The sequence below is a fragment of the Tamandua tetradactyla genome, chromosome 1 (assembly GCF_023851605.1).
Source record: "Tamandua tetradactyla isolate mTamTet1 chromosome 1, mTamTet1.pri, whole genome shotgun sequence".
NCBI lineage: Eukaryota > Metazoa > Chordata > Mammalia > Pilosa > Myrmecophagidae > Tamandua > Tamandua tetradactyla.
Genome location: NC_135327.1, coordinates 174,852,716 through 174,880,492, shown reverse-complemented (window position 1 = coordinate 174,880,492; position 27,777 = coordinate 174,852,716). Strand labels below are relative to the sequence as shown.

The window sequence follows — 27,777 nt, the reverse complement described above, 5'->3', positions numbered from 1 at the left end:
TTATGGTTTCTTTTTTAGTCTAAAAAATCTTTTGAAATGAATTTAGTTCCTATGGGAACTTATCACTGCTGTAGACAGTGCCCTTATCCACAAGTGAAAAATAAAATCAATTCAGAGAATGATTTTATAATTTTATAACATGGCTAGGAAATGTACATTAGGACTATGTATAGTTATACTCTGTGGATGTTTTACTGGTTCATATTAGATTGTGTTTGAAAACATCTTTGCAAATGTCATCATCAGTCCTTCAGTTTGAGGCCAGAATAGGTATATAATGGTTTAGTAGAAGTTTGTGTGTACTTTTTCTCCCAACACCCAGATAGTTGCTTGTAAGAAGAAAGGGATCTGAGAAATATTTTGGAAGTAAAATTGGCTATGGGAGGTGGAGAGGGAAAAGGGAGGCTCTTAATTAACTCCTGGGAAAGGTTGGCATTGTGCAGGTAATTAGTAGAATCACATCAATAAGCTTGAAAAGGAAACAGCTGAGGTTAGAGACACCGGTTGGAGGCTATGATGATAGTCAATGCATAAAGTGATATCTTCGAGTGGTGATAGGAGAAACTAAGGAAAGGTTGAAGCTGACAGACATTTCAATGGAAGAACCAACAGTCTCAATGAATTGTTTACTGTGAAGTATTAAATAAGAGCCGAGAGCCTCAATTTAGTGCAAGATGATAAGTTGATATTGCTGTTGGTGAAAAGTGGGAGAAAAGTCTTGACTTGGGCAGGAAAAGAGAAAGCAAATAAATTGAAAATATCTAGTTGATGCTTAGAGTTAAGGGTCTTAGGAATCCTAAGACGATCATCTGATCTAGTCCCTGCTAAAAATGGGTAAGATTACTTCCTTGTGTGTGTGTGTATATGCTGTATGGTGGGTCACATTTCATTATTTTTCCATGTGAGTTATGGTTATTGCAGCACGATTTGTTGATTTTTTTTTGTTTAGTTTTGATTGTTTTGCTTGTTTGTTTTTTGGGGGAGGAAGTGCATGGACTGGTATCGAACCCTGGTCTCCCACGTGGCAGGTGAGAATTCTACCACTGAACTACCCTGGCACCTCCTTCCCTGTATATTTTATAGAAAGAACTGAAACCTAAGATCATACAGCTACTGACCAATGGAGCGTGACTAGAAAACCCCCAAAGAAGGAAGAATAACTTCACCAGGAACTGTAGAAGAAACAGCAAGGGCTAGGATCTTAGTTTTGGGAATTGCTCACAATTAAGAGAGTGGAGAGGAAAGGAGTGAACAGTTAAGAAGACAGAGAAGGAACCAACTTAGAGGAATTTCAAGGATAAAACTTCCAGTCTTTTCAGTACTCATGTTATGCTTTACTACTGGTGGCTTGTTTTGTGACTTAAATGATTATGATGGTTTTTGTGTCTTTTTTCTCACAAGATTGCTGCAATATTAAATCAAAAGGACTTGCACTGAACTTGTGCTGAAGACTGACATGTATGAAGGCATTTTGAATTATGCCTCAATATGCATGTTTGTCTTTGTGTAGAGTTTGTATTTCATATGTGATAGGTACATCACTGTTGTCTTTTGGAACCACAGAATCCTTAGAAATGGCATTAACATTAGAAATTTTTATGTCTAGGCAGCTGAGGTGGGGGGGACATGAACTGCTTCTTATAGCAATTTCTTAGGGGAAACAAAATATATTTAAATAATATGCCATTTCCATTTTTTGAATAAGCTATTTATCAAATAAATAATATATGCATATAATAGAAAATTTAAACATGATATACAGTTGAATTCTACCTTTTAGTCCTTTGCCCACCAAACCATTTCTCCCTCTTTCCTTGAAGCAACTGTCATTTCTAGTTGTTTGTGTGTCTTTTAGGATAGATTTTTTTATATATAAGCAAAGGTGTGTTATATAATTTTAAATTGAACTAGTGTATATCCATAAACTCCTATTTTTCACATATGCTTAATACCAGCCTTTCTCTGTTTTCCTCTAGCAATTAATCAACCATTAATTTTAAGGCACATCTATTTTAGAGAGCAAGAAGAAAGGGACTCAACTTAAAATACTGGATACTTAGTGCAAAGACAAGGATAGGACCTGCGACATAATTATATCCCAGCTTTAGATATATTAACTTTTATATAAAAACTGTGTGCTATAATGGACTATTCAACTTAGGGAGTTTAGGAGCGTCTCTGGCACATCCCTTGCCAATTTTGAACATCTATGTTGGAATCCCTAAGCCAATTAAGCTAGCACTACAGTGCCTGGCAGCCCAGCCTGGCTGCAGATTTGCTATCTCATCTTTGCTGCTGTTGGACAGCATATGTGGTTACCTTTAGGAGAATCCCTTTTCAAGTGCTCTTCCTTTTCTTATAAAGGGATCTACTCACAAGAATCCCTAATGCTGTCAGATGGCTCATCTAGTCTTTGAGGTTTCTTACCAAACATTTCCTTCCACCACTCCTCCTTCTCACTTTCCTGATTTCTTATATTGTTTCATCATGGGCTTCCACCTTGAGATATGTTGCATGTTACATCTTAATCATACCTTGTCTGCATACAATATGCACACCTTTCTGCTCTTCATGTCCTTTTCTTTCTTTAAGGGACTTTTGAAAGCTCACCTTTTTTCAGATAACATTCCCTGACTGTTCATCTGAGGTCTGAGCACATCTTTACTCAATACTGTATGGTGACACCTTTGTCTGCGTGCGAACATTTCCTTGCTGAAAGTGTTTTTGGATTTCTGATCTGTATGTAAATTTTTTTAGTACTTTGAACAAAAGTCCATTAGTGATTTTACTTCTTCTAGTACCAGCCTTTTCTTCTGTCTTATTTCACTGCCTTTATTTCTTTCGTTTCTCTGGAATACCTTTCCACCCCATCTCTGACAGCCTAAGCCCTTCCCATCCCTTAAGACCCTACTGAAATTCATTTTCTCTCATCTAAGACCTTTGCAGATATTCCCCAGCCAAAATTAATTCCTTCTTTACCTATTGCCAGATGTATCCCATTAAAGCAGCTCTTAAGGGTGGCTGAGTCAGTCTGTCTGTCTTCCCACACCCCAGCCTTCTCTCCCTGTCTACTTTTATCTCCCACAATATCTGATATGCAATAGACACTTGGTAAAGGATATTGAACTGACATAATCCCACTGCTTCCATTTCCTTACTGCTGATTTTTTCATTTACTAATTTCTTGCCATCTCACTTCTGCCCTGTTCATTGTATGGAAATTGTTTCTCAGACTTGCTAGGGACCAAATTCCATGGCCTTTTTTCAGTCTTTATTCTTTTTTGACATTAATGAAACTTGTTTCCCCAGCATTAGGATGCTGCATTAACACTTGAACAAGGTTCTTCTCTCTACTCTCAGTCCCTAACTGCTCCATCTTCCTCCCCTTCATGTAGCTATTCCCCAAGGCTCAGCTGTCCTTCCTGCCTTCTCTCTCTTCATGTCCTTCCATGTCTTACAGGGGATTCACAAACGATGATTGAAGTCCTACCCTCAGTTCCGAGTCCCACCTACATATTTTAGATTGTGGTGGGTCATTTCCACTTGGGGGTCCTGACATTGGTTAGACACTCATTTTTTAAATCCCCAGCATTTATATTTTCTCAGTCCTTCCTGTTCTTCAGTCTCCATGTCCTATCAGTCAATACATCCTATCATTCTTGCTTTACAGGGCCTCCATTCTTGCCTGATCATTCCTTTCATCAGCCTATGTTATCATTATAGCTGAGTTTGAGTACTGCTCCACTGGACTCCCAGCCTAGACACTTCCCACTTTTATCCATCAGACCAATCTTTCTAAGACAACCCATTTATAATTTCACTCTTTCATTCAGAAAGCTATGGCTTGCCATCACAATGGAAGCATGCTCTTATTGAAAGACTCTTTATAGCCCGGCCCAGCCCTTTTTAGTGCTGCTTCTCTGCTACAGCCTGAGTCCCCTGGACATGCCAGACTTAACTGAGGCTGGCCCTTTGCCCACAGAGACCCTCTCAAATGTCCATGCTTTCCATTCCCTCTACCTCTTACAATCATACCATTCATTCAAGGGTCTTTTTAAATCCTGTCTCCTGTCCTCCATGGAACTCCCCAAACTATCCTCCAACAAGAAGTGACCATTCCTTCCTCAGAACAGTTGTAGTACTTACTGCCTCTCCATGTGGAGTTCCTAACGTTACTTGAACACTTTCATTATTTAAATCCCCAACGGCTAAACCGTTGTATATATTCCCTCAGTCCTTCCTATTCCTCAGTCTCCATGTCCTATCAGTCACCATATCCTGACATTCCTGCTTTCCAGGGCCTCCTTTTCATTGACTCTTATATTGTCTTGTATTTCCTGTGACCTTTATGAGTGTTTTTCTCCCATAGTCACAGAATACTAAGCTTCTCAAGGGGGGTGAATTTAATGTTCTCCCTACTTTTGTTTCTATACACCCTTTACTGTCACATTCACGGTCTAAGCACAGAGACCATAACTATGATGTCCATGTGGCCTTCTTTCTGCCTAGCAGCCCTGCAGTCATGGAAGTTTGCTGGCATAGCTGTAATTGTCCCCATTTTGGAACACCCCCTTCCAGAAGCAGCACCTAAGCATTCTCCCTTGTCAGTCATCAAAAGGGTTGAGAAATAGACAAAAGGCGTAACTCTGCCTCATTCCAACTGCTGCCCCCCACCTCATTTTTAGCATCCTGACACTTAAAGGGCAAATCAGTATGAATAATTTTTGCTTCACTTGTCACTGAAATAAATACATTTGTAATTCTTTCAGTTAAGAGAGCCAGAAACATTCCTTCCTGTGTGTATCTGGTATTTGGATCTTTTAAAATGTAGTGGGAAAAAGAGTATCATATAAAGTAACGTAACACATTCTCACACCACAGACTTAAAATTTGATCCTAACCTAGTTTTTTAGAATGTGTCACAGTCCTCATTGAAGTATGTGACAGTTTTGAAATGTCTCAAATTAAGCTGTTCTTGACTTATGTTAGTACTAAAAGCACTCTCTTAAATTTGATTACAGCCAAGAAGTAGGGGTACTAGAATGTATTTTTATGCTTGGGTGACTCAAATGGAATTTCACCAAACTTCTCACTGCTGCCCCCCCATCAACCGTCAGCTGAGAAGCAACCTAAAAAAATTCATCCCAAAGGGTAATTATTTTTGAAAAATTATAGATACCTAAAAATAGGAGCTTAACATGAATGTGTATACTTAACCGTATTTCAGCACAGGCCACTGGTACTATACCACCACTCAACTAGAAGATTATGTGATTCTGTCCTGTTACAATAGTTAGATCTCTCTGTGCCTCATTGATGAAGATGATATAATCAGGCCTACAAAATAAGTATTTCTCCAATGTGGAAGAATTCTATCTGGGAGGTTGTGTGTTCTTCCGAATTTGTCCAAAAGGTCGTGGGTTTGCTGCCAAGTGTCTTCATACAGAAAAACCTGCTACATTACCAGGAATGGTGCCCTGATCCTTGACTGTACTAGGGACACCTGACTTGGCTATATCTAGCTGTGTCTCTTCTAAACTTGAGGACTTTCTACAAAAAAGAGGGTGAGGAAGGAAACACTCCTGAAAAACTTGAAATTAAAGTTGTCATTGAAGAATAAATGCCACAGTTTGCTTTAGCTCCCCAGCCGACAGCTTGCAGGCTCCTCTTTACCTTTCACATCCCAATGGGTAGGTTGGGGTTCTCAGCATGTCTCTCTATCTGAACTAAACTACCCATGATGCTTTCTCTTTCCTTTCAGGATTTCCTTCTAATTCTGGTAGATTCTTCTGCTTCCCAATGTCTTTCTACTTTCTCTACCTTGTTCCACTTCATCCTGTCTGCCTTCTGCCCCCAAATCTCAGCGTTGATCCAGGGCCAGGTGATCCTGTTCTCATGAGAACTTCTTGGCCATATCAAGTCATAAAACAATAGGGTAGTACAGAAGGTTCTTCTAGTAGGGAAAACAATTAAATGCGAAGAGTCATTTTGGCACCAGTTGAAAGTTGCTACCAGAAGTTTACTACCAACACTTGGTACCTGGGAACTTCCCTCAACATTTGTTCACTGCTGGAAGGTCTGCTACTTTTCTTCTGGCCTCTGAGTGTTTTCCTTGTAGATTCTCCAGTTGACTCAGAGAATTATAAGCTCTTACCACAACACAATTCTTCTCTCCTCTTCAAACCTAGCTTGTGCTAACACATGCCTGAAACACAAGCATAAACTTTTCTCCCCAGGAAAGTAGAGAAAATTGCCATTCTAAGGCTGTGAAAATGTCCAAATTAAGGCACCAGTCAGAGGATACCTTCTTGGAGGAAAGGCAGCAGGCATCTGGAACATCGCTGTTAGCTGGGAAGACACATGGCTGGCATCTGCTAGTGAAAAAAAAAAGATTCTTTGCTCCCAGTTCATTGCTTCCAAGTTCTGATTTCAGTGACCCTCTCTCTCTAAGCATCTGTAGGTCCTTTCTTAGTTTCTCTTAAAGGACACCAGTAAGCAGATAATGACACACCTTGAATGGGCAGGAGCATATCTCCATGGAAACAACCTAATCAAAAAATCCCACCAATAATAAGTTGGCACCCACAAGATTGGATTAAAAGAGCATGACTTTTCTGGGCTACACAACAGTTTCAAACAAACACAGTGAGCTTGAGAAAATAACATCGTATTCTAGAGTTAAGTGTGAGCTGGAAGTTGACTTGGGATCCTTCCAGGTTGAGATAACAATGTTGACATTGTTTATATGCTCTGTGCCCCTAAACTCCGTATTTATTGCCTCTTATTCTGGGTATCTTTTATATAAATATTATTTTCTCTCTCTCTTTCGAGATAAAAAAACTGAAAGTATGCAGATCAAATATAAGTCAAGGAAACCATGATGTCATAGAAAATGAAAATTAACCGTTTTTTTTTTTCCTGCTTTATGCAAGATGCCTGTCTTCACAAATCTTTTCAACTGAGTAAATAACTATTTCTTGTCAAAGGAATTCTTACTTGGAGCAGTTTCCTAGGGAAAAAAATTTTTTTTGCTAACATTAAATTGCCTTTTACTTCTCTAGGTCACCAGTTTTTAAGAGCTTATTTACAAAACAAAAAAAGTTGGGGTCCTTTGGAGATACAGCAAAAGATAGATCCATTTTTCCAAGTCCAAACCTTCAGTTGTTTTGTTGGTTGGCAAGATGTCAAGAGGGTTCTCTGTGAAGCCTAAAATAGTTCTCTTCTTAGCAAAAGAAACCAATAAGGTATCAAAGGAGTCTCATAGAGTAAGAACAAGGCAGAGGCTACCAACCCCTACCAGCTTGTAAATGGTCAAAAGTTGTTAAATTTCCACTCTCTTAGGTTTTCCCAGTCGCCCCCATCATCTCAGTACCCATTGTTATTAAATAAGGAAGAAAAATATATTGAAAAATTGGATAAATTTTTTATCCACCTTACATTTTGGTGTGTTCATACTAATATATTTGGGGGAAGAGGCCTCCTGGTATAGGAACAGTATACCTGTGTGTAGAGCACTATATTTTCATTTTATCTGGATTAGGTAACCGGAGGTCCTATCTTTATGGGATTTTCCTGGTCTTTGGATTAGTACTCAAGATCCTGAAATCTTGGGGAAGACAGTACTTTCTTGTGGTTCCTTGCACATCTCCCTCCTCCTCTGGATTCACATCTTGCTGGGTGACATCTTTTCCAAAGTTAACATTAGATTAAAATATTTCAGATAGATACTGTTCTTTTAAGTCTTGGGTTTGTAGGATAAAATGCCATATACTCTGTTGCATATCTAGCCAAAGCTGAGTTTTTCTTTTATAACATCCAAGTTGATATCTGTTGTTTGCATGGTATAGCAGTCACTATGGGTAACAGTCTGCTGTCTGCTTGCTTGGTGTCAGATTTGGTGCTGAATGAGGTGGAATCAAAGCCATGTTCCCACCTCTGAGAACAGTGATGATTTTTTTTTTATCGTGATGATAGACTACATTATAGTTAACTTCATCATTTTAGTAATAGATGACTTGGAAAAAATGTCTTAGGTTTTTATTTCATTTTAAAGAAATTATGAAATAGGAGATATCTTCTTCTATGACTGTTAAAGAAATTATGTAGCAAAGTATATGTGAAAACAAATTGAAACAAATAAAGCAGGCAGCAACCTTATCTCCCTTTTGGAGATGTTTGGCCTCTAAAGTGTAGTTGTGGAAATAGAATTACAGCTCAAAAGGAAACATCATTAATAAAGATGGTTAGCAGCTATTAAGAATGTCAGCAAAGCTTGGAATTGAGTTGTTTTTCAGATCTTACATTGTTAGATGCTGTTTATATTCGATTCTAAAAGCCAATATTAGGATATTATATTTTCAGGTAATACTAAAACAAAATGTTTTTGGTAGAGGATGAACACATTTTAGATACTTCCTTCATATTGCATTTTATGATAGCTTTATTATAAATAATAAGGAACAAGAGTGAATTATTACATATTTTCAAATACTGGCAGTGTGTTTAGTAGCTTTTCATTTCATGTTTCAAAGAAATCCTCCTCATTGAGCTTAACATCTAATGAGAAGTTTTAGTACAAAAATAAAAGTAGAGCTTTAGTAATGTGCCATAGGTATTAACTTATTAAGATTGATTCCATGGCCGTGTTGCATGCTTGCCTTGAACACATTGGATATGGTTTTATGAGACCATCTGACCCCATTTAACATTATGTATTATCAAAATCTGTTCAAGTATTAGGATTCTCCTTTTAGTGCCAGCCATTCCCCCTTCTTTGCCCCCTCCCACCAGGACTTTTTGGTTGGGGGGTGAGTGGGGAGAGATGGGTGTTTCATCACAGTATCTGCAGAACTCTCTCAGAGTACCTAATGGTCCAGAAATAGGGAAAGGAGCCTTTCTTTGTGCAGCTGTGCTTATAATGGATGACTTACATGTTTTCAGAAATTGTGGGAATTGAGGCTGCTAACTGATTGTCATTATGGGGCTAGAGCTCTCTGAGTGGAGTGTGGTCGGGAGAGAGCTATTTCCATATTTTTTCCTTCTCTGAGGTTACCTTATTATACTTGCCATTTATATTAGTAGAACTAAAATAATGGTTAAGTCATTTCCTAGAAATACAAAGCTCAAAGAAGTTCATCAAAGAAGTTCCTAAGACATGAAAGTAGGAGAGGCAGCAAGGAAACCAACAGGTAGCTCTAAAACAGATAACTGTGTATAAATATATTATAGTGTTATGAGAATTCAGATACTGCTTATCTGTATTTTGTGCCAAAAATATTTCCATTTCTCTGTGACCAGTTTATTCAACTGATAGGAAGCTATCCTGTATGGTACCATAGATGGTACTAAAGTGTATGTTCATTGCTGTGTTTTTTAAAGCAGTGAAAAATCAGAATCAATGTCAATGTATATTTTTATTCTTTTCTGGTTCTACAATGGACCTGTCAGTGTAGTGAGAAAAATATTTGGATATATGTTCATCTTTAGATGTCTTTGAAGTGAATATTAGCATTAAACATTAGTAAAAATAATTTTACTGGCTACAGAATATTCACCAGAATGCTTTTTTTGATTTTACCCTTCAGTCAAGTCTTTGGGACTCCTGGTCAGCCTCTGGATGTTGTCACCAACCTTCTTAGGCTAAAGTACCGTGGGGTGCCATGAGGGGAGAGGGACAGGCTGCTAGTATTTGTGGAAATGAGGGAAGGTAGGAAAAGGAAAATGAAGTGAGGTATGCGCAAATTCTGGGATCCATTAAAAGTCACCAGTAATTTCAAGTGACCACTAACCTAATGTTTTCCCTTAATAAATTGGTTCAAAATGTATAGAAAATATATTTTTTCAAATGTCATCTGTATACTACCAATTCCTTTTAGTGGAACATGTTTTTGGATACCTAATTTTATATCTTCTTATTTATTATTATTCTGAGATCTCCAAATTTATATTTCTGTTTCTCTTAACATTTCTTTTTGCCATTTCTTAATCTTTGTTCAATCTCCCTTACATACTAAGAAATTAAATTATTTAAATGTTCTTGGCTGCTAAGATTTAATTTTCCTTCTTGGGTATCTTGAAATTCTGCCTTTTGTTATTTTTGCCTAACAGTGACTTTTTCCATCAGCAGGAATGAAATCAGTTAATAAAAATCAATTGCTGACTCTATGACTATATGGAGAGTTTACCATAATGCATATTGGAAATGTCTTTGAAACTGTTTTCCTGAATGGAAGGTGCCATGGTTTGTGTTTTATGGCCTTCTAAGGTTAGAATGTAATCTCATTTAGCATTTTCCCAAAGTGAAAACAGTGCATTAGGGCAGCATAACCAGCACTGCAGATCAATATAAAGACAGAGCTTTATTCTTATAGATTAATCCAAGAAAATGGAGTGGAGTCTACTCCAGGAACTGGGAGACAATTATATTTCTTTCCCCATTTCTAACATCTAATCATCAATTCAGGTTGAAGTGCGTGCAAAAAGAATTTCAGAAGATGATTTCACACACACACACACACGCACACACACACACACACACACACACACACACAGAGAGAGAGAGAGAACAGACCAACAGACAGGAAATCAAGGGCCCTGGAAGTGAGTAATATTGATTTGTGGTGATAAAAGTGTATTTTGACACATTTCAAATCATAAATAACTCATGGACTTCACTTTGCATGACTAATAACTCAGGTAAACACTTCTACAACTTAAATTACCTCTTTCTGAGGAGTTCATAGTATTAGACAAATTATCCTGTTGTGAATATACTTTTTTAAGAGAAAAAAAATTGCCATCTTCTTTATGATATCTAGTGTGTGGACATTCATTTTTTGCAGTCCTTTTCTGTACATAAATGTGGAAGGGCAACATATTTGTTCAGAGTTCTCGAACTAGGCTTCCCTTTCCATCTTTCCTCCCCCTACTCTTAAATCTAAATATATATCAGGATGGTGATCAACACCAGGATAGGATGTAACCCTCCTTTCCTAGAAAACTGTTAATTAGTCACATATTTGCAAAACTCAGTTGACCTGATGCTTAGTCATATTTTATTCATTATTTAGCCAGATGTGGATCTTACAGTTATCAGGCAGTTAGTGGTGTCTGTTCTTAGTCTCTGTGAAACACAGCTGAATACTTTTAAGTGTTGATGGTCATGGTAGGAAATTAGGGAAATCTGTGTCCAAAAAATTCACAAGCCATCAGGACTTTGAAATTTTAAAAAGAATTGAAATGACTGGAACTGGATTTAAATTCTCTTCTTGGGTAATTGACAAAGCAGAAGGTAACAAATGAAAAAGTTAAAGCAATGCTGTATAAAATTTGTGGAGTTTTTTTTCCCCTCTGTTTCTAATCTCTTTAGAGAGTAGTAGGAAGTAAATTCTCTCAGGAACCAGTAACATGGTTTGCATTTCAGTTTTCTATTCTAGCAAAATATATATTAGCTTTATGTGTTGTATAAAAGTAATGAGACAGATCATCACCCAGGGATTTCCTTACTGGTGAAAACTATCCCCACCCCCACACAACCAGCATATTCACTAGGGTTTTTTTGTTTTGTTTTTTAAGAAACCGTTAAATTTAAAATAATGCTATTTCAAGATTCCTATGGAAATAACAAATTGAAATTTAACAAAAATTTGATACAAAGGCTGGAAGCTTTTTATATTAAACAAAACTAATTTGAAATAATGAAGTCTTAGATTAAAAGTGGAAATATGACACATTTACTGTGTGTGTGCTTAGTCCTTATAATCCAAGTTCCCTGCCAGCTTCACAAAATATGTGTATAAAGTCATTTGTTTGATTTATTTTGTTACTTTATCTTTCAAGTGTAAAATATAAAGTATTTCAAAAACATTTATGTTTGGTACAGCATATCCACTCAGAGTAGTCTAACTAAAATCTGGAGTTTATATAAGTATCAAATTTAAGTTTTAGCACAGGGGAGTTCTAAATTTTTTTTATTTCTTTTTATATTCATTCAACAGAAATTTATTAAGTGGCCTTGTAGAAGAGTTATCTGTTTGTAATAGCTGAGTTCACACAAAAATACGACATGCTCCTTACTGCTTTGAATTTTCATTCTAGTCAGTGTAGGCTAGTAAATTGCACTAGAGTATATAGTGTAGTCATTGTTATATTCATGATCAGAGACGTTAATACAAAATCAGGTCACCAAAATACCGATTCATAGATATGGCAGGGAAGGTAGAGAGTTAGTGAAAACTGTATAGAGAAGGTTACACTTTATTTAAAAGATGAATAGGTATTTTCCAGGTACATAGGAGTGAGAGGGATTTTGGCATTTCCAAAATCAAGAGTGCATGAGCTGGGTGGTGCAATGGTGGGCTCAATGGCAGAATTCTCATCTGCCATGCGGGAGACCTGGGTTCAATTCCTGGTGCCTGCCCGTGCACAAAGAAAAAAAAAAAAAAAGAGCGTATGAGCTAAGACATGAAGGGGAATGCAAGAACCAAGCCCTGAAAATAATTTGGCCAGGCTGCAGCAGCGTGCAGGGTGAAAAATTAAGGCTAAAGACTAGATAGGAACCAGTTCAAGAATGACTTTACATATTGACCTTGTATTTAATTTAGTCAGCAGTAGGGAGAGATACTGTCATTGGATTTATGTATAACGGAGAACCTTCCAGAAGATATGTGGAAGCAGGATTAAAGGTTGTCTGCTGAGAGACAGAGACCAGTTTGGAGGCCATTACTGGAATCAAGGATATAAATGATTAGGATTTAATGTCCTGTCGGTGAGTGTGGAAAAAGAAGACAAGACTGCAGGGATAGCAGACTTTTTGTGTGTGACCAATGAAAAGTTAAGCCTCCCAGGTTTGGCCAGCCCGACTGAAGCGGGGGGCATCATTCATATGGTTTAGGATTGTATTTGGGAGCATCCAAAGAACCTCACAGTGGTGTCAATTAATGGAACTAGTTTTATAGAAATCATTTGCCTTGTGTATATTCTTATCGTGGAAACAATTTAGATATCCAGCTTTCTTTAAAGGTTGCAGAAAATTATTTCTTATGCTTTTTTCCTACATTTTTGCAGTATTTTTATCTTATTTAATGTTTTGTATATTCAGAAACTTTGATCTTTATCCTAGCTGAAGGCCATTTATTTTAGTGGTCTCTGTTTTTGTTTTTAGGCGGTATGAGGTTCATCCAGTCTGTGCTGATCTGCAGGCCAAAATCCTCCAGTGTTACCGCCAGAACACCAACCAGACCCTCTGCTGCTCTGCTCTGGCCAGCCAGTACATGCACTGTGTCAATCATGCTAAACAGGTGAGCCTGTGAACCAAGCCAGTGGGGTCACCAGAAGAATTTAAAGCATTATTCATGGGGCAGTGGTGAGAATCAAATTGGTTAATGTGTGAAAAAGCTGTATAAACTAATTGTAGTCACCATCATCAGGAATTACTGAAAAGTTGGTTAGATCACAATCAGATTATATCCAGGTAGTTGTTGGAAGAGCCATTATTCTCCCTGTATTCAATTCAGTTTAGTAAGAAATAATTCTTACCAAAATCACACTTTTTCCAGTTGCCCTGAACTGTTGTCCTCCACTGTTGAATTATTCTGTAATTGTGTCCCTTACTTCTGGACAACAAGGAGGAAAAGTAAAAATTAAGGGGCTAACAGCATAGGGTCTAAAAGTAGTAGGTAGTCAGAGAGCCTAGTGAAAAACACACTGTTTGTTCCTTCCACCAGTTGATAGACTCTACTCAATTGGGTGGGGGTAGGGGACCAGAGATGGGATTTGAAGAGTTTCCATAGCTTTTATACACAATAACCATATTCTTCTGTTGACCCTTAATATCACAATAATAACATATTCATAGGAGATGTTTATTTTCTCTAATTTGTGTACTTTAGAAAAGCTAATGATAAACCCTGAAGAAAATTATCAATTCTGGCAAGTCATATAATTGCCTGTTATTTAACTGATTTCACGGTTGGATGCAGGTTGTTCTGAGAGTCAGACATTTGTTGGAAACCTTGATTGGTTCTGCTGACAAACTCCCTAGAGTTGACCTTCTAACCCCAACTAAATCTAGTGTTTGAGTCACACAGCATATCTTTCTGCAGTCTCATTTACTATAATTATAATAATACCACTTAATGTAAATTTCTAATTCTCTATAAGTATCTCATAGAAGGGTTGGTATTGTCCAGATAGCTAGAAATTAACAGCAATACTAGTGGAAAAAATGTAATCAAAATTTACTAAAAGCTGGTGTTGTTGTCTTTCAAAGGTTAGTAGCTTAAAGGTTTTTTTTCTCTTTCTTGCTTATAGTGGCACTTGCATAACTCTTAGTAGTATGGCTTTCCTTAAAGGGCTCTGATTGGCGTAAATGCTGGTATGTTAAGTTGGTACATTTTATTTGTTGATAAGCTCTTATTAAGCACTAGCCTTCAATATTAAAACTAAGTGATGCATTTGGGATCTGTAGGTTAGGTCATGGATTTTTCTAACTTAATATCAGTGCCATATTGGGAGGGGGGTGGTAAATTCAGTGAAAAGAGTTATGGTGATACAGTATATGTTTCAATGCTGCTGTCTAACCCACATGCCTATTTGCACAGTATGTTTTGTATCATCACTGAAGTGGCAACTGCAAGGACATTTGGAGTATTGACTCCATCCTGCCCATTTTGGTTATATTGGATTATCTACATACAGCCCCTTAAGACTATCAATAAAATCAATAAAAATACAATGGCATGCATTTGTGGGATAAAACGAAATTAATTTGTGACAAACTCAAATATGTCATGTAGTATAATAGAGAGTTAGAACCGGACAGATGTTGGTATCCAAGCCCTGTCTTTTACTATGTGACCTTGGGCCTTGATTTTCCTCATCCATAAATTAGGGTCATGGTACCTCCAGGGTTGTTATATAAAATATTCAATAAATCTTATTTTTTTCTTCCCCTTTCCTTAGACATATTATTTTGTGTTGCCTCAGCTTAAAGCATTATAGATTACTAGTGATACCAAAAGAGACTCCTCTCCCTCCTCCTCATCGCAATATAATCTAATATTATGTTCAGCTCGTGTGCTTAGGGTACCTACTGTTTCTTTGGCTCTTGTATTCAGTTAATAGGGGATGTATATTAATAAAAAGATACATGTCCACAAAACCTTTATATCCTAAGATGAACAATATTGAAATGGTCAAGAAGCAACAATAACTTGTATTTCTATGATCCTTGATATTTTCAAGGTGATTTCACATCCATTTTCATACTTTTTAGGCCAGCTTGAGATGTAAATAAAGATGGTTTTATTTTTACCATTTTACAATTGAGAGAACTGAAACCCAGGGAATTCATGATGGTAAATTTAACAACTAGACAAAGTTATACCTTGGCATAAAAACAACAAATTTAAAAATAGCATTTGGTTTATGAGTGTTTAAGTGTGTGAAGGGACATCCGTCATTGCTTCAGAAATAAGGCAGTGAGGGAAAATGAGAAAGTCATAAAGCTTGGGAAAAGGAAAACTGAAAATGGAGTTAAGTAGTATAGAAAGAGTCTGAATGGAAACGGGATGCTAAAGGCAACAAAGATGCAGCTCTGCACGGCCCATTTTAAGATCAAATAAAATGGCTAGGTGGGGCTTATATTAGTACTGCATGAGTAGCTCCTTTTCTTATAATACCAGATTTTCCTTTTGCTTCTTGTGAAGTTAAGTTCTAACCTCATGACCCAACTGTGATCATGTCATTAGAAGAGGATATCAGATTTACCTTTCCGTTGTGGGACAACTGATGGGCCAACTTTTCCTCTTAGGTTTCTAGTTAAATGTAAAGAACAAGAAGGACATGCTAAACATGTAAAATGCTGAACATAACAATCCATTAGTTTGTATTGCCCGTTTCCTATATGCTGCAAGAGTTTCCCCGTGGAATAATTCCAATAGCCAAATCCACTCCACTTGTAAATGACTCATAAGATTGGGCTTTCACTGGTTCCCTTGAGGCATTGTTCTGTAGTCTAATAGGTTTTACTGATAGGAAAATTTCCGGATATTCCTTAGCCTATTCCTTTCTTCTTGTTCATCTACTTATTCACATCAGTCTTTCTTCAGTAGTTCCTAAACAATTCCCCATGGTTGACATGGGACATTTAGACTGTTAGTTTTAGGATATTAAGTTGCATATTTTTCATAAGGGTAAAGAGATATTAAAATGCAATAGTTATTATTTGTAGGACTTAAAAGCTACCAGCTAGATATGTAAGATTCAGCATTTTAATATGTAGGAGAGTACTGATTGGTTCAGACTTCTGTGTCTTGTTTCTCATTTCTACCTAGCCCCATGGCTTATTCTAGGCTCTCCAAGATTGGATTACCTTGCCATTAAAACTTTGTTCCCATTCAGCCTTGTCACTTCTACCTCATAGGACCATGAAAGGGTGGGAAAATGACTTGAAGCTAATAGTATTTGCCCAGTGGACCAAAATCTGCCCAAATTCTATTTTGAAAAAAAATTAGATGTCTCTGAGACACCCCACTGTCCTGCGATTTACTTGCAGAATTGGGCTGCTTTGGGATAAGATCTTAAGATTCCAGCTCTTTTCCTGGACTCATATGGAACAGGAATATTCTGTGTCCACTGGAAGGTAGGATTTATGGGAATGCCACAGCTGATACTCTAATCTGTAGTTATGGTGACTTGGGTTTGGGTTTCCTCTCTGTTAAATTGAGGGTTGAACAAGATGATCCACAAAGGTCATCCAGTTCTGTTAGTCTAATACTGATTCTGCTTCTGTGTAGAAGAGTAGGAAGCAGTGTGAATAAGCACAGGTACACATTCACCGGGTACCCTCAAATGAAGAGACATGAATTAATTGGGTCAAGAAGCACCATTCTTTTGGGACTTGTAGCATTTGGACCTCTGTTTTTTAGATTTTGCTGTCCCCTTTAATCTTTTATTCAGGAAGAACAACTCCACTTCTCATTGGCCTTCCTGCTGCCTGGCCTCCCATAGCAATGTATCCTGCCCTTGCCCTCTCACCTTCCTGATAGCCTTGAGGAAGCCAGGGCAGCAAAATGAACTGGAAGGAGGAGAAACAGTTTCACAGCTTCTCCAAACTCTGTGAAGTGAAAACTCTGTCAGTGCTGTCTGGCAGAATGTTACCTGTTAGCTAATAAACCCTGCTAGAAAATGCAGAGTAGAAATGTTTCCTTTAGCCAGCTTTAGACCCCTCCTATGCCTCCATGGCTTTTATCCTGTGAGGTTTGGGCCATAGGTGATGAGGGATTGTGGAAATGGAGCAGTTAGCTAAAGAGCCCAGGAAAGGCTAGGACCAAAAGCAAGGGTCAGACCTGGGAAATGCCTAATGGACAGAGACCAGCAAGAACCCTGAAGTCAGAAATGATGAGTGTCATCAGGAGTCAGTAGTAGAGGTTTAAAACAGTAAATACAAGTGGACCAGTAGCCAAGCAAGCAGTCAGCTCAGCTGAAGGAAGGACCAAGATAAGGAAACCTTGTAAAAGATGCAGCCTTGCATTAGACCCTATGTGCTTCCTGCTGATCTCTTTGGCGAGATCAAAGTAACCTGTCTATAATGAGAAGTGTGGAGTCAAGTCCCCCAAAATGTGAAGTCACTCCATCATGTCTAATGCACCTAATTATATGTGGCACCTCCACTGTATATGTTTAGTCTCTTAAATAATAGACCTCAGGATCACTGCAGATGGAACAATTCTTGTCAGCTTTTTAAGGACTGTGTATTCTATCTCTCTTGTAATTTTGATTTGTGGCAGAGCAGGACTTGAATACTTTCCTCTTACTTTAAGCGTGAACATGTTCTGAAAACACAGAAGTAGCTATGGATTTAAATCAGGTTTCTCAGAAGAAAAACATATGCAAGAGCAAGCTGTATTTTATCATTGTTTTCAGGTTTAATAGACTCATAGGCTGTTGAAGCTAGAACCTTAGAGATCATGTAAGCTAAACCCATCTTTTCCCTTGGAAAAATTAGCACCCAGAGAGTTTAATTGATCTTTAGATGGGAGAGAGACCAGGCCAGAAGAGGCTGCTTCTGATTCCAAACCCAGTGTACATTTCCCAGTAAAATCGGATGTTAAACCTAGCTGAACATCAAAATCACCTGGGGAGTTTGTTTAAAATGTACACCTGGAGATGCTGGTTTTGAAGGTCTGAGTCACACCTGGGCATCTGAACTTGTAATAAATTCCCCAAGTGACTCGGCACACAAGAGTTTGAGAACCATAGCTCTGGAGCCCATTGCTTAAACTGCCCTAAAGATCTTCAACCTTTCAGAGGTCCTGCCAAGGAGCTGTCATCAGCCTCAAGAACAAATAGGAAAATAGCATGGAAAGAGGGCAAAGCCCCTGGGGAAAATGTTCTTCTCCCCTCATGCTCCCTTTGGAACTGTGGGCTCCTGGGTGAGACACTACACTTAGTTCTGGGGGTAGGAAGGAGAAGCACTAGGAGGGAGGAAAGAGACTGAGCCAAGGCAGTACCCTGGCTAGCTCACAGTTGTGTCTAGACCAGTCACTCTGCCTGCCCCCTGCCCCACACCAGGATTCCCTCTGCTTCCATAGTTGCCTCTCTTGTACATGGGTGCCCACCTTCAGAAAGCACAGAGATAAAGCAAGAAGGTTCACTTTCTGGGAAGACCCCTGGAGCATGTTTTATTGTGTTTGAAGGCTTCTTTATCATCATCACCTAATGACATTTATTAATCACCCAGCAGGGCTGCTCATACTCAGGATGACACACGGGTGTTTCATAATAGATTTCACATCCTTTGGTGGGGCAGCCCTTCAAATTTAGAATTACATCAAAGCAAACCAGATTCCAAACTTTAAATTTATTACTCCAGCCTCTTCCATCATAGGAATCCTTTTCTAAACCACTTTCTGAGAGTAATAGTGGCTTTATGACATTTTCTTTTTTTTAAATCTGGGTTTAATAGAAGAAATATTACCATGGTGATAGATTTTCATTTTTCTTAATAGGTATTTCTTTTCCAGTGCTCATTCTTCATGAGTTAGAATTGCAATATGTTAGTGTTTTGTCTGTTATTACAGCGAGTTGTATAAACAGTTAATTACTTGTAACTTAATTTGAATATTACACAGAACATTTATCATAGAAGATATAAAACAAGATTTAGGCATAAAAAAGTTAACTCATGTTTCCTCCAAAGCAAGAAGAACAAAGAACAACACTTGCTGGGGGGAAGAGACAGATATTGAAAACAAAATAAGTTAGCTAATCAGATTTTCAGGCAGTGAGCAGCAATCCTTGGTGCAGAGGCAAAGCTCGCTTTGTGCTTCTCATAAATTGAATATATTGATTATTTTTCCTTCCTCTCTCACTTACAATCTTCTCATTCTGTCTTTAACACGCCCCATTCCTCATCACATCTGCCTTCTTTTCTACCCATCTCTTTTTCTGTCCCTCTTTTGTAATTGGGTACTGAAGCTGTGCTGTGGCTGGCTCCCTCCAGCTCCCTCACCCCTTTTTAGTTTCCTACACAAGTCTGTCTTCCTGCTTCTCTGCCTAACTTTATGAGAGCTTTTGAAATGTGGGGTGAGGTACAGGGTAGGTTTATCCAGAGAAAAGCATGCTGAGTGTTATCTTAAAAAACAAAACTAAATTTTTTATTCTCCACCATGATTTTTAGCAATCCAGGGTTGCCTTAATGTCTTTTAAATATATTCAGACAGACAGCTGGTAGCCGACACACTCTCAGCCCTTCCAAAAAAACTATAATTCGAAAATCAGTTGATAAGATTACTGTGTAACAAAAATATTTGAGAAAAAATGGTTAAGATCGTTTGAATAAATGAAAATGACACACAGTCTCTGTTCTCCAGGGGCACTGTTCTTATTTCACAGTATGAGCTGCCAGTTATTTTTCAGTGGCTGAAATCAGAAAAATACTTGGGAAAAGGAAAAGCACGGTGCTAATTCCTAAACCTTTCTCTCGTTTGGTAATTTACCCAGCTGTTTATAAAAGGAGTTTCAGCAGGCCCAAATATGTGAATGATGGCAAATGCAAGGAATTTCTTTTTCCACATTAAGATTAAGTGTTAGCAGTTCCCTAAATGAAGGAAGCAATTTTTATATAACTTGCAAAGCTTCTCCCTCATTCTTCAGGGAATTTCCTATGTTAATTTATGCAGTGTTAAATTTATGCAGTGTTGAAATTCAGCCCAACAGCAGCTACTTACAGAACCAATACTGAGACTGTAGGAAAACCTATAAGATAGGCACTAAATAACACAGACCCTACCCATGCTCCTGGGTCTGGGTTTCAGCAGGTTTTATTGCATGGTTGTGATACAGTAATAACACTGTATTACTATTTTACCAATTAATTCCTCTTTTTTAAAAAATTCAGCTTTACATTGTGTATCTGTTAATGTCTCTGACAGAAGCAGGGCAGTTTTGTACCACCTCTGCTATCCTTTGGTGGCAATGAGTGCAATCTAACAGCATGTTTATAGACCACCTGGAGCTTTCTCTAGCCTTGTGTCTTCAAGGAGTCAGACATGAATTAGCTAAGCCCAGCTGTGCTCTCTTCCTTGATCTCTAGTCTATATCTTACCTGGTCTTCCGACATCCACTCTCTCCTCTGCAGGATCCATTATGCAGAGGCTGCCTGGTTAACATCATTCCTGGAGTCCTTGGGTTTTCAGTGGCCAACAGAAAGTGTCTCTCTGCCTGGCATTCATTCTGGGCTCTTTTTACACTCTTTTTCTTGGTAAATCTTGAGTGTTCACCCATTCTTCTATCTAGGCCTTCTCTCTTCTCTGTCCCCCATATGCAGTGGGCTTGTTGCAGCCACTCAACCTATGCCTACTTTCCATCATCACCCGCTCACCCCCACTCCTTCACTCTGTTTTCCATCTATAGCCATAGAACCCCTGAGAGGCCTTTCCTGTTCACTCCAGCTACAGAGTTGTCCTCTTCAGAGCCTAGGTGGAACCCCTCCTCTTTTGAATTATTACCTTTTCTAGAAGGGGTACACAAGAAACTGGAAAATGGAGAAAGGAAAAAAAAAAATTTACTCTTTCCTGTACAGCCCTTTCAAAATTTTGGATTCTTTTTAAAATTTTTTATACTGTGTATATATGTTACTTATTTGAAAAAATAAATATTTAACATTGCCTTACCCTAAAGTTATTCCTTAATTTTTCATGAGTGTATGTATGAGCTTCCCCATAGCACCTAATTCAGCATAGCAATTACCTAGAAGGAGCTCATTAATGAGCTGGAAGGATAGTTGAGTGGGTAAGCAATAGGAAGGAGGAATGAATAGATGAACTAGAGGTGACCTTGGGACTGAGTAATTTCAGAACTGAACAGAAAGTATTATTTTTACTTAAGAATAGACACACCATCCTCCTGCCCCAGCTCTTACTGAGTTTTGATAGTTAAGAATTTTTCCTATCCACCTCTGCTCACAAAAATAAACAGAATGTCGGGGTCGTTTCTGCAGTTTGGAATTAGGTACTGATCTGTATAGCTTACCCATCATTATGAGCAGAAGAACATCTGCATTCCTCCTAAAGTGTAGCAGAGGTTTCTGGGAAGAAAATGTTGTGTTCTTTAACTGAGAAGTTCCCTCTCAGAGCTTTTGGAGTTTAACTTTTCCTCCCCTGCCCACAGGACCCTTCCACCATTGGCAGTAGCTTTCCCACAGTCAGTGCGGCCACCACCAGTGTTCCCACACCTTTCCAAATGCTACTGGTAGTGAGATGACCCACACAGTCCCACCCCTACCCCATGGTCAAAGCCATGCTCATCCTCACTTACGCGTGGTGGTGGTGAGATGTTGTCTGGGAACTCTTCATGATAAAACAACAGTATTCGTTAAAGGTAGTAGCATTTTGAAGGAAGTACATGCCATACTTTATGTGTTTTTGAAATGGGTTTTTGAAAAGTAATACTAGTCACGCTAAATCATTTTTTTTGGCCCCCCTTCTTTTGATGGTAAAACTTAATGCTTTCTATTTCTCTTACAGAGCATGCTTGAGAAGGGAGGATAAAATCAGCTTTTAAAGCAAGCAAAACTCTCATCAACATTAATTCCAGAGGTGGACCTTTTTTTTCTTTTTCCCTAGTAAAAAAATAACAAATTTAAAGAGAAGAACATTCAAGAGAAGCACCAAAGAACAGTTTTCAACAGAAGGATATCACAGTTTGATTAGCAACAATGAAAAGCCAAGGCCTAGAGCAGGGATCATCAAATAATTCTCTTCAGTATTAGTAAAAACCATTTATGATAATGAAAAGAAAAGCTCAGACCTCTCCACCTTTTTGTACTTTCCATTCAACTTCTGCCGACCATAAATGTTTCCCCATAACCAAGCTCCATCTTCTATTGAACCTCCACTCTAACAAAGATGGGAGAGGCCTAAGTTAGAGAGGAGAGCACATGAAATGTTGATCTTGGTCACCCATGCTGGATGGAATCATGTGGGCTGTGGCATGTAGGTTTTCTCTCTGTTCTCCTTTGATTATATAAATAGTAGAGTTGCTTTGTTTTAACTTATGGTGATCATGCAAGAAGACAAAAAGGAGAGAAAATGTACCTCTTTTACTAGAATAATGTTTATAATTGCAAGTAAAATAAGGCTTTTTTTTTAAATCAACATAAAGGCAACCTTGGCTTATACAACCTCTTCTCTGTTGTGTATATTGACATCTACACTTCACTCAATATCAATAATAAATATATTTTCTGACGAAGACTGGCATTACAGCCTGAGGCCTCGTGTATTCATTTCTCTGGGTTAGATGGGCTGTGTTTATGGGAATTTATTTATATTGTTATTAATTTGCATTTGTGCCTTTCCTTTCCTCTAAAAAGACTCTAAAGCACTTTACAGAACCTCGTACAGACAAGTGATACTTAAATTTTGCCTCAGGTAAGTAGAATTCAGAATGATCTTGACAAATTGCATGAACCTTCCTGTCTTTCTGATGATTTAAGTAATCCTGCCAGGGGCGAGGAGTAGATTAGATAACCTTGGTTAGGAACTTCTCAATGGTGTAAAGATGTTTTTTAAAAAGTCTCTTAGAGTTTTTCCCCTTTCTAATTTCATTAAAACTTCCTGATTATAACTCGCACTTTTCTACCAGAGGATTGATGCTTCCATATCTGGATTTGGGTAAGTTGAGAGCAAGTCTTCACACTGTAGCTAAATGGAAAGGCCTAAAGGAAATAGATGGAGATGATGCCATTGCTCATTCATGTTGTCTAAATATCTTTGATCATGTAGAGTTTTATTCCATTTTTATTTTTGCAAGTGAGAGAGGTAATTTAGCAAAATTATTACAGATACAGGCCCTGTAATAAGGTGAATCTGTGTTCAGAGACAGAATCTATTGCTTCCTGGCTGTGGATAAGTCTCCTAACCATACTAAGCTTTCATTTCTTAAACTGTAAAAAGAGTGGGAATGAAAGAACCTACTTCTGGAGCTCATTATGAAGAGTCAACATGCTTAGAACATGCATTCAGCCAGGCCTAGTAAAATGCCCAGTAAATGTTAGTGTTTTGTATGATTATTCAATAAACTAGTATTTGGAGTTGGGAGGAGGGTTATGAAAAAATATTCACATGTCTAAATACCTTTTATTTAGAGAAAGTAGAGGTGAACTTAGCTTGTGATGTAAATATTTCAGACGACCCACATAAACAGAATGTGTGGCTTCTTTATTTAAATTCCCACTTGGTTCCATTTGAATGACATCTTCCAGTATACTTGCGAACACATCTGTACAACTGCCTTTTAATCTGAGTGACATTGGTGAGTCTCCTACCATAGTTATTAAGATCTCTTCTGATTACTGCTTAAGGGAGGTTTTTTTGTTTGTTGATCAATCACTACTGTGATTGATCTTTTTGGGGAATTTGTGCTTTCTGTCCTCTGCTGGGTTACTGGTGACTGTTCTCATGGAGAAGGAGAGCACTGCCACCAGAAGACACAGTATGGGTTTGATTGAACTTATAGATACTACTGCTGCCTGGTCTTCTGGCACTCCTCTTGCAAGTGACCCAGTAGACTAAGTAGTATTGGCATGTGGGATAGGATGAGGGAATAAACTGGCCTTGGTTATCATGAAGAACTAATGTTACTACCTTCAATGATTAATGGAAGGTTTTTTATTGTTGTTGTTGTTTTTAAATGGTACAAAACGAGCCAAGTTTGAGTGAAGGAAGCATTTGTAACTTGGAGCAGCACATTTTGGCATTGTGAGGATGGTATTCAGGAAACTGCCTAGAAGAAATAATAGGGATGCAAAACAAATGTTTACTGAGTGACATGCTATAGTGTTTGCAAATCAGCTAAATCACAAATTCCCTCCTATACTGTTTTGTTTTGCAATTTAGAGCCAAGAACTTGGCACATCCCCGACTGCCAGTCTTGTTGCTGGCAGCCCTGAAGAATTAGGCATTTAAAGCTGATTAAAGCCATAAGAATGGGAGAGTGATTTGTCAGGGACATCTGTCTACCAGCACCTGGTTATTAATATATGATTCTGATAAACATGGTGGGTGCAAGAGAAAAAACAACACTTCAGGGGAAACAAAAGAATGAAATGATGCCTTTTTTCTATGGCTTTGAAACTTCCCTGTCCATTGCAGCTTAATCTGTCCAGGTCACCACTGACTCTCAGGATAACTGCTTGGAAGAAATAGTGTGATTTATATGAGACTTATGAGAATGACATATGTTACCCAGTTTTTCCATTGAGTACCACAAACCTTGAACCATAATAATTTAGCTCATGAAGCCAAGAAGGAAAAAATATCTTAATAAGTGGCCAGATGTGCTCACAGTAAACAAAATGTCTGATCAACTTATGGAAGCTACAGACTAGGTTAAACCAGCACGAAGTCTTCTCTTTGAAAAGCAAAGAAAACTTGGCAGTATATGACAGTGTCTTTAAAAAATTATTGACATTATTTATAGAAAACCTGAACTACTAAAAACCAGACACTGTGGCCTGCTGGTCAACCAACAAGACTCCTCTCTACCCCATTCTAAGCAGTAGAATATCATTCAGCCCACGGGTATATCTGCTTTTTCCAGAAACCCACGGAATAGGTCTCTTTCCCCCACTTCTGTGAGCCAGAGGAGCTTAAATCTTTAAGATTTAAGAATTAGAGCAGTTGAAGAACAATTGAAAGGGCCATGGTAATTTATTGTGATTCAGACCAAATGGAGTGGAACAAAAAGTTTATTTTGATTTAATATTCTTGAAACGTATTCTACTTTCTCTCGGGGTACTCCCACTTCACCAAGTTTTCTTCTCTTTCTCTCCTTTCCTCTGTCTCAACTTCTTCTCCTGCATCCTCCTCTGTTTAAACTTTTGCAACACTTTGTAGCCTATCAAGTGTTCTTTCTAAGAGAACACAGGAGTGCAAAGGGCAAGGCTCTGGGCACAGAGCTACTGCTGTTGCTTAGGACAAGTCATCTCAGGTTTCTCACCGTGGAGTGGACAGCTCTGTCTCCTTTCCATTATAGCAAGTATTTTTTATGCTTCTCTCCTTTTCTTCTCCAGTCTCCTGAATCTTTACCTGGTCATATATTTACTACTTCCTATTTCATAAATTCTTAGGTTTTCAGTTCTTAATTTATATACCAAGTCAGTAAAACTTTTTAAAAGAAAATCCAAATTGTTCTCAGTTTTCTGTGATCTTTGCTTGCATTTTTTCTTGCAGTTTATGGTCCCTGTTAGGAACAAAGAAAGTGTCCCATCACTGGTCTCAGGGATGGCAGGCTGTATCCAGTCAAAAATGTAGCCCTGAGACCAACAATCCAGGGCAGTGCAGCATTGGAGATTATAGCTCTGATGCAATCACTGCTCAGTCAGTGAGTAGTATACATCCTGCTTTGCTCAAGTCCTTGCGTGATTTTAAGACTTTATTGTACATCTCTTTTTGTATTTTCTCTCTCCACGTTTTTAAAGAATACAAAACTTGGCAAGTTTCAGCTTTTACTCCTCTCCTTCCCTTGACCTATTTGTTTTGAGTGCCAACGATGACTAAACAGTGAAAAGAGAAGTAAAAGAAGGAGGATACAGACACACTATCAGTAAAATGAAACAACTGGCCCTTGGAGATCAAGGCTATTGGAGAGAAGGATTGGCTGTTATTCCAGTAAACTCCTTTTCAATCTCTAGCCCATTATTCTGAAAACACTATAATAAATATAAAGAGAAGTCATTTTTAATTATTCCAATTTAGATGAGCCAGAGCTACATCATTTTCAAATCATTCCCAGTCTGCTCATGATCTAAGGAGATGAGAGTAGACAGTGATTATAGGTCAGGTTCAATGAAATGGGAAAATTCCAGGACCCTTGTAAGCTGAGGAGATTGATTCCTGCTCAGACCCACTTTGGAGACCCAGCTCATAATGCTCCCTAGCACCACTTTATGATGGTGATTGAATTTGATAAGCACTGAAGACAAGAAGGATTGTGTTCTCCGATAATCTGGAATGAGAGTCATCTCACTCATCTGACAAGGTCTCTTATCCTAAGCATTTTGACTAAAGCACCCAGACAGCTTCAGAAACTTCCAATTCCTTTACCTTCCAAAGCCCAGAGTCATTGGATTCTAGGTTTGGGGGGAAAAATGACCAACAACCTAATTTATTATCTTGCCTCCAGGCTGATGTTTGAATAAAGGTGAAATTTTATATTTTACATTGTGCTCTCTCTCCCCTGATGCCTCCAGCTGAGCTCAGTATTGTTGGCGTAGCCGTTAAAGAAGAATTGAATTGCTTTAGTTTAGGAGAGAAGGCAAAAGTTGGCATCCAAATCAAAGACATCTTCCTTCCACTTTTCTATCAGTTGTCTTGAACGTTCCAAAGGCCCATCCTCAAACTCTAGACTGTGATAGTATTCTTTGTGCTTTAGAGAAGAGTTCAGTATTAAATCTAATTTGGATTCAGAAAATATGGTCACCATATTTATGCCTTTAAATTAGGATATTGGAAACTGAAGGTTGAAACAATTCAGTCCCTGAAACTCCCTCAAAGCAAGTCAACTCTAAATGAAAAACTGCTATGCCTCAATTTAATGAAGGGTTTCAGAGCTCTCGAAGTAAGTTTGATTAGGTGAGGTCTGTATATACTTCAAAAATTTTCCCATGCAGGAAAGCTTAATTTCTGTCACCTCTCTGGCCCTACCAAGATAGTCTCCTGTCTGGCTGTCTTTGCAGGATCCTTATTGGGCTGTGGTCACTGTCATTTTGCTGAGAGGGTGGCATGCTTTGAATTTAACCCACCCTTCCATATAAATTACATTTCTATGGTGGCTTTAAAATGCAGGTGTGGAAGCCAGAGGTCAGTGGCAAAGTTGCAGGGTACCACTCTGCCCTAGCTACTACTGCTTTCTCCCGTGGACTCAGTCTTTACAGTCCAAAAGATAAGGTAAAAACATTTTGTTTGTTTCATTGCCCCAAGCCCCATTCCCCAGACCAGAAAAGTGATGCCAGTCTGCAGATTTTAGCTCTGTTTGCATCTTCCTAAAATGCACTCCAATCTTAGAGGAACGACCTCATAAAGTCATTGAAAATAGTATTCAACGTAGAGTTGAAGTGCCATGGTCATTTTATTTCAAGCATTGAAGGTGGACTGCACAGCAAGCACTGGGAACTCCACTTCAGCAGAGAGTGAATAGGATGTCGGCTAACCTGCTGTCAGTATTTTGAGTTACCTTAGTGTTCATAAAATCCCTTTGCAGCAGCCACATATT

General features: G+C 38.3%; 1 protein-coding gene across 1 annotated transcript in view; it reads left to right on the top strand.

Moving 5' to 3' along the window:
• Window positions 1–22,763, top strand: part of CHCHD3 (coiled-coil-helix-coiled-coil-helix domain containing 3) — a 352,306-nt gene extending 329,543 nt beyond the window's left edge. Inside the window, exons 7-8 of the mRNA XM_077136125.1 lie at window positions 13,163–13,298; window positions 22,029–22,763. Coding sequence (XP_076992240.1) covers window positions 13,163–13,298; window positions 22,029–22,052 — 160 coding nt within the window. The 3' untranslated portion in view covers window positions 22,053–22,763. The remainder of the gene's footprint in view (window positions 1–13,162; window positions 13,299–22,028) is intronic.
• Window positions 22,764–27,777: the final 5,014 nt, after the last annotated feature.